The sequence below is a fragment of the Peromyscus maniculatus genome, chromosome 1, assembly GCF_049852395.1.
Source record: "Peromyscus maniculatus bairdii isolate BWxNUB_F1_BW_parent chromosome 1, HU_Pman_BW_mat_3.1, whole genome shotgun sequence".
Classification (NCBI taxonomy): Eukaryota; Metazoa; Chordata; class Mammalia; order Rodentia; family Cricetidae; genus Peromyscus; species Peromyscus maniculatus.
This window is the reverse complement of record NC_134852.1, coordinates 114,075,653-114,088,164: the sequence shown is the minus strand read 5'-3', so window position 1 is coordinate 114,088,164 and position 12,512 is coordinate 114,075,653. Positions and strand designations below refer to the sequence as shown.

The 12,512-nt window shown below is 38.6% G+C and overlaps 1 protein-coding gene and 1 pseudogene across 1 annotated transcript; both read right to left on the bottom strand.

The window, feature by feature from the left end:
- Nucleotides 1-3,485: 3,485 nt before the first annotated feature.
- Nucleotides 3,486-4,438, bottom strand: LOC102903157 (olfactory receptor 51A7-like). The gene has a single exon (XM_006993341.3). It carries the CDS (start codon nucleotides 4,422-4,424, stop codon nucleotides 3,486-3,488), a length of 939 nt encoding a protein of 312 aa, XP_006993403.1. The 5' UTR covers nucleotides 4,425-4,438.
- Nucleotides 4,439-9,802: 5,364 nt separating this feature from the next.
- On the bottom strand, nucleotides 9,803-11,543 carry LOC102903468 (elongation factor 1-alpha 1 pseudogene; annotated as a pseudogene).
- Nucleotides 11,544-12,512: the final 969 nt, after the last annotated feature.

The window sequence follows — 12,512 nt, the reverse complement described above, 5'->3', positions numbered from 1 at the left end:
TATTAATGTGTTCTATTCATATTTGTATCCTATACCATGAAGAGTTTACTAAAAAGAAGCATTTACCTAATTTCTATTTTTATATTTTAAGTTGAAATTTGTAAGTGAACTTAATTTTATACCTTTCCCATTATGATGTTTATGTTTAATTTTGTTCAAACAACTGTCAAATAATTTTATATAACCAATTTCACTTTTTTATTCCTCTACAACTTTTGTCCTTTATTTATTGTTTACAATGGGTTTTTTGACCTTTGCATTCCACATATAATGGCATGTGTATTTTTTAATTAATTAAATTTTTCCTTAGCAACTTAATACAAGTATGTAGTGCATACTGATTGTTTTCACATACACACCTCACTTTTTCTTACCCCCCTTCCACCTATCTATCCTCCCTCTCCCCTACAAACTTTTTTCTCACATTAATGTCTGCTTTGTTTTATGAATTTAACCAGGGCCATCTGTGTGATGATGGATTTGGTGATAACCATTGAAGACTGGCTCTGAAATCAGTATACAACTGAAGACAATGACTACCCCTTTACTAGAATCTATCAATAAAAAAACAGTTCAGTAGTAAGGGGATAGGGCCATATAAGCACCTTCCCCATTCCTGACTGATTGCTCACAGGATCTGTCTTGTGTAGGTCCATTGTAATTAACTACAGTTGCTGTAGACTTGTGAGTGCGGTTACTAGGCCATGCCTAGATGATGACAATTCAAAGCCATTCTCCTTATCTTCAAGATCTTGCATTGTTCCCATCTCCCTCTTTCTCAATGTCCCTTAAACCTTAGTGTAGAAAAGGATGTATAACTGTCTTAATTAGAGCTAAGCCCTCAGGTACCACTTATTCTTAGCATATTGGTCACCCTTGGATCTCGGAATTCATTGTCATTCTTTCACTAAGTCTAAGAGTAGCTTTCTTATATGGAGATACACAGATTTGGAACACAGTTTGATGCTGTCAATTTATTTAAACAACAGCAGTGTGTCCCCCCCCCCTTGGACCTATGGATTGCTGGCCAGCTTTATAATACCAGACATGTCTCCCTTTTGTGGTGTGAGCCTTAAATGTGTGTGTTTGGTTACTCTCATAATAACTGTGCCACTATTGAACAAACAAACATGTCTTGCCCAGTGTTGTAGTTTATAAGGGCTCACAACTGAATAAAATTGTTCATGTCTTTTTTCCCCAGAAGCCTCCATAACATCTTTTAAATTATTAAAAGCCCACAGGGAGGAAGTTTACAGCTCTCTACCTACTTGCTTTCTCTGTATCTTGAAGCCCAGATTTGTTATGTTTTCAATAATAGGGTCTCACAACCTAGCTTTGATGGGCAACAAAAGGACTGACAATAGCTGTTTGGGAGGCTTATAGGACCTCCCTGACCAATGACTCCTACGGGAGTGTTCCCTATAAGGCACTGAAGATTGTCTGTAGTAACCATTGCTTCAAAGAGCATCATTATCTACCCATGCAATGTACCTCCATTCAATGTATCTTTTATATTTTTTAAATTAGGTTACAAGATAGTATGTTTCCATATGGCTTGTTCATAGGCCCTTCTCTTTGGTTAACAGTCCTACACTTAATTCTCATCTCAGGTCCCAAACCCTTCCCTGTTTAAACATTTCACCTACAATATTCTCCCGCTCCACTTTAATCCTTCTTATGTTCTACTGTCTCCTTCCCATAGAGTGAGCCATCAATATCCCCTTCCTAGTTTTTCCACTTCCACATGTACTCCAAGTTAAACAAACAAAACTAGTCAGTCAGATCTAGCATTCACATATAAAAGAGAACAGGTGCCATTTGTCCTTTTGGACCTGGGTTGCCTCACTCAGTAGAACTTTTTTCATTCCCATCCATATACATACAAACTTTATCATGTTGGTTTTATTTAGAGTGGAATAGATCCAATGGAATAATCCCTGTGTCTCACAAAGCTCCCTATATCCCTGCAGCATCTGTTTCTTACACTGATGTGTAGAGAGTAGAAAGCTTTAACAGAGTCAAGGTATGACTACTCTGGCTTACCACAGCAGAATCAGAGGAACATTGGCCCTGGATTTCATTAACTATTGAATACACTTTGCTAATCTGATTCAAGCTTTTTCTCAGCACAGAAACTTCTAGATTTGATACTTGTTTTGTCTTGGTTAGTTCTTAATGCCAAGTTTACAGAACCTAGATTTACCAGGGAAGAAGAAACCTCAACTAAAGAATTGCCTTGATCAGATTGGCCTATGGTCATATCTAGGAAAGATTTCTTGATTGATGATTGATGTGAGATGACCCAGCTCACTGTAGGCAGCACTAAACCTAGAAAGGTAGGTCTGGACTCCACAAGCCTGTGATCAAGTCAGTAAGCATCATTCTTCCATTGCTTCTGCTTCAAGACCCTGCCTTGAGTTCCTGCCCTTACCTCCCTCAGTGATAGATCGTGACCTGGAAGTATAAGCTGAATAAACACATTCTTCCCACAAGTTGCCTCTGGTCAGGGTGTTTTACACAGCAAAAGAAATTAAGCTATAGCAGCTTCCTAATTTTATATCTTTTTGTGCTACCTATTTACCAATATTTCCTCATTTACTTTAATATTTCAGTGGAAATTAATATTTATCTACCAGGCACATATGATAGAAAAGCTTCTTTGCTAATAAAAGATTTAAAAGTAAATCATCTGCAGTAGGAATTCATAGCACATTTAGTGTGACAGATATACATATGTACAACTAGAGTTACAACTGACCCTCCAACTCCCAAGATTCATTTCCTTAACTTTCACTGTAATCCTACCAAATGCTGACATCCTTCTTTTAAAATTTACTCCTCTAAAATTGATTTCACCATAAATCAGGATGGGCAAATGACAGTTTTTATAATTTCCTCTTTCACATCACCCTAGAACATAATCCTCAAACATTAATTGACATGTCAATTACTTGGGAACTCCCTACGATGAGTATTGTCTCACAAGCTTGCAGCCGTGCTGATTCTACAGTGTCAGCAGCTCTCTAGGTAACACTATTGCTACAACAACACACTGAACATTAAAGAACCACTCAGACAAACTCAGACATTAAACAATAAATGGTTTAATGTAACATAAGGAGGGATCAAAATAAGAGACAAATACAAGATGTTAAGCAGTTTCAGAATCTTTCAGGCTTCTCCCAGACACAATGAAGACCCTATGTTCCATGTTTTCTTCAGAAGATTGTGGAAATTCTTATTCATCATTTTTGTGCCTAAAAATAGATGTCTTCCACCATGAAAATAACAGTGAAAGGATTCCTAGAAGCGCTATGAAATATGAAGCCTCTTCCTCCTTTAAACCAGAAAAGTGACAGTACTCATTGATTGAAACAAACTATAGGGCTGTGAAGTAAAATGGATCTCCTTGAAGACGAAACACTATCCTGTCTCTAAAGTAGCTAATTGCTGAGAAAATGGAACATCTAAGAATGTTGTCCCCATTACTTAGAATGCAGACCCAGTTTTTCTAAGACTTTTACCCTAATCTGCCGAGTTTTTACACAATACACAATGGGATTCATCAAGGGTGGTACCAGCAAGAAAGCATCTGCTATCAAAATCATAGCTAATGGAGACTTATGCTTTGCAAAGCGATGCATGGTTGCTAAGGTAATGATAGGTACATAGAAGATGAGCACAGCACAGATGTGGGAGACGCAGGTATTGAGAGCTTTGAGCCGCTCCCCATGGGATGCAATACCCAACACAGTCTTCAAGATGAACACATAGGACACAGCAATGAACACACTGTCTGACATCATGCAGAGTGCAACAAATAGCCCATAGTAAAAGTTAACCCTGTTGTCGGAGCAGGCCAGCTTCATGACATCCTGATGGAGACAATAGGAATGCGATAACAGGCGTTTGTTGCAGTATCTGAGTCTCTTTAAAGTAAATGGAAGGGGGAGCACCAGAAGAATGCTTTTAACAGCGAAGACTAGCCCAATTTGCACAACTCTTGAGTTTGTGAGGATGGAGCTGTATCTTAGGGGGTGCCGGATGGCTACAAAGCGATCAAAGGACATAATAAGGAGCACTGAGGATTCCATATCTGTGAATCCATGGATGAAGAATTCCTGGGCAATGCAGGCATCAGCGGAAATCCCCATGGCATTGAACAAGAATATTCTTAGCATTGTGGGGATGGAAGAAAAAGACAAGCCCAGGTCAGATAAGGCTAACATGGAGAGGAAATAGTACATGGGCTCATGTAGAGAAGGCTCAGTTCTGATGACACAGAGGATAGTGCAGTTTCCCAGGATGGCTGTAAGATACATGAGGCAAATAAGGATGGAGACCCAAATGTGCACATGCTCCAGGCCTGGGATCCCAATCAGTAGGAATGAGGAGACATCAACTTCTGAGGTATTGAGAAGCATCACAAGTACCTGTCTTCTTCAGCTGCTCCAGGACCTACAGTGCCATCAACAATAAACACATATTATCTCTTAGTTGTCACAATTACACAACATGGGTTAAATTTAATATACCTCAAATTATGAGATGAAAAAAATATATATAGATATATATAGCATTTTAAAAATATGGAATGTACTTAAACGTTTCTTTATACTATTTACTTGAGACCTTTATATTATTTGAATATAGATTTTTATTTTCAGATATATTTATACATAACTCTAAAGCTGGAAAGTACAAAAGTGTTTTGGTTCCCCCATCAAACAACAACAAAAACCCTACATCTTTCTGTATTCATGTGCATGTGTACATATGTGTGCAGGTTCCCTTATATGTGTTCATGAATATGGACACCAGAGGTCTACATCAAGTGTTTTCCTCTGTCTTTCACCTTACTTTTTCAGATAAAATCTCTCACTGAACCCAGAGCTCTCCATTTCAGCTAGAGTAGCTGTCCAGTGAACCTTAGGAGTCTTCCTTTCCCTCCTCCTCAGTCCTGGGATTATAGACACATACCCCCATACCCAGCTTTTATACATGGGTACTAGAGAACTGAACTTATATCCTCATGCTTTCACAGAAAGCACTTGAGTGACAGAACCATCTTCCCAGCACCTCAAACTACATCTTTTAAGATACAAATTAAGTAAATTAAATATAGCATTTTGAAGCATGGAAGAGCTCCCTGAAGTGGGTATGTGTTCACACAGACCGCAGTACTATGTGAGCAGACCCAGACAACTGAAGAAATTCTTTGCTATTGACAGTATTGTTCAATGCACTCATCATACATTGTAATTCATGGCATAGGTTTTGTAACTGTTAAGGGATCTATCACAGAGGGTTGGCAACAAACTCAGCTCTTTGACTATTATGCAAATTAGGGGCCTTTTATATTTATAAAGAAAGAAAGAGAACCAAGAATATAAACAATTGGGACAGAGATCATGAAGTCATAATTACCTAAAAATTATAAATTATTTAAATTCTGACCTTTTATAGAAAAATTTAATGATCCTTAGGATAGAATATTTTGCATGAAACATATGTACGCACAGGTATGATATTGTAAACTAATACAGTGAGGATGGTTAATGGGCCAAAGGGAACTTTAGATTTAAGAGTGATATTCTATTTTGTTCATTCAAATGAGCAAATAAAAGCCATATGGAGCAAATACATAAATCTTTACAATTATCTATCTGAGTCATGAACATAAAGAGTGTATGTTTACACTCTGAAGGTTCTTGCAGGGCATCTCCTAGACCCACAGACTCACATCATCAGTGAAAGCTCAAGTACCCAAAACCATCTTCCAGGATTTTACAGTTGCCAGCATGTAAGGACATCCCCACAAGGTGCAGTGGAGGAAAGACACCTCTGATTTTAGCTACCACTAGTGAGTCTGGGAGCTGTAAAAGAAATGACCAGCATAAGTGCATGTCCCTTCACAGGGACTCTGGGCATTTTGCATTTATGGTAGAGAAAGGGAAGCTTGAATCCACACAGAAGGAGTTAGCTGGTAAAGACATAGAGCACAGTGAGGAAGAAATGAAGGGAAAGGGAAGCAGCTTTTATCACTCATGACTTTTTTGAAGACTTTTTCCTCAAGTTAACTTGAGTTAAGAACTATTAAGAGGTTTAGTAGGATGTATGGGCATTTCTTATGGAGAACAGAAGTAATAAACCTCAGTTAGGAGAATCTATTATCCGTTCAGTGTTGGTAGTCCATTTTAACTCATTGTCTCAAACTGTGACAATTTGGTTAATGCTGTTGACAGGTTCAATGAATGTACTACGGCTGCCACTTGCATGGTTTTAAAGCACTCATAATCTTCCCAGGCAATTGTTATTGGCCCTACTCTGAATGTTCACAACTCTGGTCCCTTTTTTTTAGCCTAATCTTGGATTCTTTCCTGGATGCTCTTGGATTCTGCATCTCTATGTTAATAATTAATCTTGATCGTCAACTTGATTGGATTAAATTGGATTAAGATCTACCTGGAGAATTCAGCAAACTTCTGAATGAATCTGTAAGTTTATCTCCAAAGACAATTAATGAAATTTCTCACATAATGGATGGATTAATCCCTGGATGTATTTATAATATGACTGTGTTATTGGGAGGTAGTGAAATGTATACAATGGGATCTAGTTAGAGGAATGGGTCACAGAGGATATAGTCCTAGAACGATATTTTGTCCTGGCCTCTTCCTGTGTTTCCAGATTTTTCTTAGCTTCTTGTCCAGCATAAAGATTCTCCACCACACATTCCCATCACCATGATAATTTGCCTCACATTAGGCCTAGAAACAGAGCCAAGTGATGATGTATCATCCATTGAGCCATAAAACAAAGTAAGTTTTTCCTCCACTTGTTTTTGTTAGATAATTGAGTATAGAGATGTGAAAAATAATAGAAACTACTCATCATAGTAGTGGTGAGTTTAGGTCCTTGTCTACAGTGTTTTAAACTGATTCTGCCTGTAACTCTAGTAATAGTGTCTCAGGAATCACTGGTATCTAGGAGAGGCATATGGGAGGATTTGGAGGGAGGAAAGGGAAGGAAGAATTGCCAAAACTATGTTACAGTCTCAAAAAGAAAAATAAGAGAATTCTACACCAAAGAATCCAAGCAGGCCAGCTGTTAGTCCTTAGGATAGGGGGATTCACCCAGAGGGAAAACTGTGCTACACATGTCTTGCTCCCTCATCTCACAACAAAACTTGCCAAGGATTTATGTCTCAGTCGTAATTGTCAAACTCCCAGCCTAACTCACATAACTAAAGAAATGAGTAGTCCTTGACAAACAGGTTTTTTTTTTTCAGCTACATTCATCATGCAAATACATAGCAGTACTGTGGCACTCAGGAAGGCCATAGTATTTTCAGGCATAAACTCTTCCTCAAAGTTATCTTGATCCTAGATTGTATAATCTCAGAAGCACTACTTTTTCTGGCTTTTGGAAATAAACAAACAAAGAAAAATTATATACTTGATAGACTAGATTAGTGCTTATGACTCTACCTTCACAATTAGTAATTTCTTTTGTGTAGCTTTTGTACTCTTTGTACAGCTTAGAATTGGTGGCCAATTGGAAGACTGAACTTCTGCCATATCAAATAAATCCCAACATTTAGGAATGGTGACCATCTACCCAATGCTGCCCATATAGAGTGTTCTTTTGGTGACATCTAAAATTTGTTTGACCATCACACATTAGAAATAGGAAGTGAAAATATAAAATGTACATTTCAGTGTCTAGGAATGTAGGAACTGAAATTAATGATGACTCATAGCAATAGACAAAGAGACAGGTCCTGGTGCTGAGGAAGGTGTTATATACTGGTGATGTCAGCACTTGTTCAAGATGCTAGGGCAGGAGGATTGTGAGTTCCACAAGAGCCTGCATTATGAAATCTTCTCTGAAAACACATAGAATGCATGCATATGTGTGTGCTTGCACACACACACACACACACACACTCACATGCCTTTCACTCTCCATCTACTAAATGGACTTGGTTACCCATTTCTGCATGAGGCTTCACCATATGTAAAAACAGGACTTCAAAAATATATCAAATGTGCCTATTTCTAGTTATTTATATGATGACCAAAAATTGAAAATATTAATTTGATGTGTTTCTAAATATGACGAGAGCTAGAAGGAATCTTATAACATGAAGATCTTGTAAAAGGTATATATAGAAGCTTATTTCCTAAGAAACATGGGAGTTTAGATGCAGCCTAATTTAAAGGCCATGCAAGGAATAACTCAAGTATACAGTGTCACATTTGGAGCCTCCATGAACTATAAAAATTCTCTCCCAGACTTAAGACATAACTGTCTTTGATGTTTTATCCTGGAAGCAAATATTTGCTTGCAAATTTCATACAGATCTCTCACTTAATTACCACAGTCTCTGTTTTCTGCCTCTTATTCCAATACTCCCTGTCCAATACTTCTGCTCTTCGCCTCTAATTTGTCTTCTTTCACCTCTAAGTACTTCCTGCTCTACTGTTGCCTCTTACCTGAGTTCTCAACAACCTCTGTCTTGTGTGCTTAATCCTAGCATCCTACCTGGCTTTCAATCCAAGATATCTGTTCCACCTGCTGCCAAGCCAACTGTGTGTTAGTTAGCTCATGATTCTGCCCCTGTATAAGGAACCAGCCAAGTAACTTTCATTTCTACCAAGAGCTCTTGGGAGTCTACAACTGGTATCAGCTAGAAATTCCTAGGAGACTACCCACACCTGAGGCAGGTTAAAATAATATGTTAACATCTTCATCTTAATTATCTTATTATCTACGACAGTTTTCAAAATTTAGTATGCATTAATCTGTACATTAGTGGGGCTTTGGTGTGATATTTTAACATGGATATAGCTTATACTGACCAAGGAAGATAATGGGCATTTTCCTTTCCCTATAGTTTTTTGGAACTTCAGGCTTCTTTATTACAAATTTTCATAAAATGCATGAAAGATAATTATGCACTGTGGCATTGTTTTGTAGTTTGGAATTCCAGAACCTAATCTATTTAATTACCTTTTGTTACCTGCTATCCAATCCTGCCTTTCATTTATCCACCTCTACCCTCCATACTTCTCAGTCTCCTGTACACTATCCCACTATCTTAAAGCCAAGAAGACATTTTTAGGCTTCTATGTATGTAAAGAAAATATGATATTTGTCTCTCTGTGTCTCTTTTTCACCCAATGGAAAGTGCTTCAGTTCATCCATTTCAATGCAAATGATGGGCTATGACTCTGTGACTTTATAATATTACATTGTTCATGTAAGCCATATTTTCTTCCTTCATTCATCTGGTGATAGACACCTCAGTTAATTCTGTATTTCATATGTTTGTTAGAAATAGTCCTGCCACAAACATGAGAATGCAAGGCTCTGCACTGCAGTGATGTCATCTTCTTTAAATACCCAGCACTGTATACAGTTGGATCCTATGATGGATCTATGCTTAGTCTTTAGGGCACTCTCCATAGCATTCTCCATAATGATTACACTAATGTATATCCTCACAGTGTAAAGGGTCTTTTCTGAACATCTCCACCAGTGTTCACTGTTAAGAAGACAGGTCTGATTGTATTTCCCTGATGGCCAGTGATACCAAGCATCCATTCTTTCTTCCTTTAGATTCGGGTTCTACTTTCTACTATGTAGAGTTCACATGCTCGCATGCTTCCTTGGTTCCCTTCTTCCTCCATTCCCATTCAGTCAAATACGGCATGATGCCTCCTTGGAGAAGATATATCAAGTAACATACAATCATGTAGCTATGTTTTCATATTGGATTTTATTTAGTTTATCCACCTTTTTTTTCTCATTAAACTTGTTTTAATGGGTCTCAAAATTCTGTGACAGATTTTTGGTCAAGTTGTTTCCATTTGTACTGATTTTGAAAACTAATAACTTAAAACTGCCACACACAAAAAAAAAAATGGTCCACAAAACATTCTCCTTTCCTTCTGAAGGTTTTACGATGCATTGTTATCATTAACCAGTCTTTTACTATTAAACTTAAATGGCCAATTGAGACAAACAGTTCTGAGACCGTTCTTCCACCACCAATTAAGACTGGGGTGGCAGGTGTTAGAGAGAATATTCATTTAGCCTTCTGAGCTTTCTGGGCAGACTTGATGACTTTGCCAGCTCCAGCAGCCTTCTTGTCCACAGCTTTGATGACACCCACAGCAACTGTCTGCCTCATGTCACGAACAGCAAAATGACCCATTGGAGGATAATCAGAGAAGCTCTCAACACACATGGGCTTGCCAGGAACCATATCAACGATGGCTGCATCACCAGATTTCAAGAATTTAGGGCCATCTTCCAGCTTCTTACCAGAACGACGATCAATCTTTTCTTTAAGCTCAGCAAACTTGCATGCTATGTGAGCAGTGTGACAATCCAGCACAGGAGCATAGCCAGTACTGATTTGGTCTGGATGGTTCAGGATAATCACCTGAGTGGTGAAGCCAGCAGCTTCCATGGGTGGGTCATTTTTGCTGTCACCAGCAACATTGCCATGTCTAACGTCTTTGACGGACACGTTCTTTACATTGAAGCCCACGTTGTTCCCAGGAAGAGCTTCACTCAAAGCTTCATGGTGCATTTCAACAGACTTTACTTCTGTTGTCACATTGACTGGAGCAAAGGTAACCACCATTCCAAGTTTCAACACATCTGTCTCCACTCGGCCCACAGGGACGGTTCCAATACCACCAATTTTGTAGACATCCTGGAGGGGCAGTCGCAGAGGCTTGTCAGTTGGACGAGTTGGTGGCAGGATGCAATCCAAAGCTTCCAGCAGTGTGATCCCACTGGCACTGCCATCTTTGCGGGTGACTTTCCATCCCTTGAACCAAGGCATATTAGCACTTGGCTCCAGCATGTTGTCACCATTCCAACCAGAAATTGGCACAAATGCTACTGTGTCAGGGTTGTAGCCAATTTTCTTAATGTAGGTGCTGACTTCCTTAACAATTTCCTCGTATCTCTTCTGGCTGTAGGGTGACTCAGTGGAATCCATTTTGTTGACACCAACAATTAGCTGTTTCACACCCAGGGTGTAAGCCAGAAGGGCATGCTCACGGGTCTGCCCGTTCTTGGGGATACCAGCTTCAAATTCACCAACACCAGCAGCAACAATCAGGACAGCACAGTCAGCCTGAGATGTGCCTGTAATCATGTTTTTGATAAAGTCTCTGTGTCCTGGGGCATCAATGGTAGTCACATAGTATTTGCTGGTCTCAAATTTCCACAGGGAGATGTCAATAGTGATACCACGCTCACGCTCAGCTTTCAGTTTGTCCAAGACCCAGGCATACTTGAAGGAGCCATTTCCCATCTTGGCAGCCTCCTTTTCGAACTTTTCGATGGTTTGCTTGTCGATTCCACCACATTTGTAGATCAGGTGGCCGGTTGTGGTGGACTTGCCTGAATCTACGTGTCCAATGACAAGGATGTTGATGTGAGTCTTTTCCTTTCCCATTTTGGCTCTGAATTAGCGGTGGTTTTCACAACACCTGCGTTCTGATGGCAAACCCGTTGCGAAAAAGCAGTTTATCCACATTTTAAAATCAAATGAATTATGCCTGAGGTACAGTTAACATTTAAACACAGAGCATATGTTATGACTAGAGAAAAAGGTGGTCACACTATCCTCTCTCACAAAAATCCCTGAAAGAAACATCACCAGGTCATCAAAAGAAAACTGACCCTTTCCTTTCATGATGATTCAATTGTCCATAACTATGTCAAATTTCTGTTTAATTTTGACTATAGCTTTCTGAAATACTATTTGTGTATTCTCTAGAATTTAAATTTTGTCTCATTTGTCTGCTCACAACTTTCTTCAGTATCTCAGTAGTAACTGTGACTGTCTGCCCATAAGAATAAGCAAATGTTTAGTATATCGTAGGCCCACACAAATGCATTTTCTTGCAGGAAAAATTTGGAGTCACTGGCTCTCGACAGAGGCCTAAGTTCTGAGTTCTGATGGTATTGCTGCTCTGAAACCACATTCGGTGTAGATTCAAAGATGAATCACAAGTTTTACTAATTCCTGGCATTACTTGATATCCTTAAGTTCAGGCAACATATGTGATATTTTAAATAATTAAATTTTGTACACTTAAAAATCTTGACTCTATATTTTATTTTGTTTTGTTTTTAAGAGAGCAAACATGAGGGAATGTGAGTAGGGAAGTGGGGGAGAATCTGAAAGAAGGGTTAGGAAGAGAAATTGGTATGATCAATGTAATTCTATAAAGTTCTCAAGGAATAAATAATATTTAAAGTGTAATAATTTCATATGTAGCCAGTCTTAGTAGTAATTGCAATGGGAAATATGATTATAGACATGTAGAAATATAGAAAAGTGGGCTGGAGGGATAGCTCAGCTGTTAAAGGCTAGGCTCACAACCAAAAATATAAGAAATATAGAAAAGTAATCATTTACTTTTCCATGAAATTCTTTTGAATTTCAGTATGTATTTCGTGAGTGAAGTAAGTACATAAAA

Excerpts from the sequence above, each read along its gene's own strand:
- LOC102903157 (XM_006993341.3), bottom strand. The coding sequence starts at position 4,424 with ATGCTTCTCAATACCTCAGAAGTTGATGTCTCCTCATTCCTACTGATT.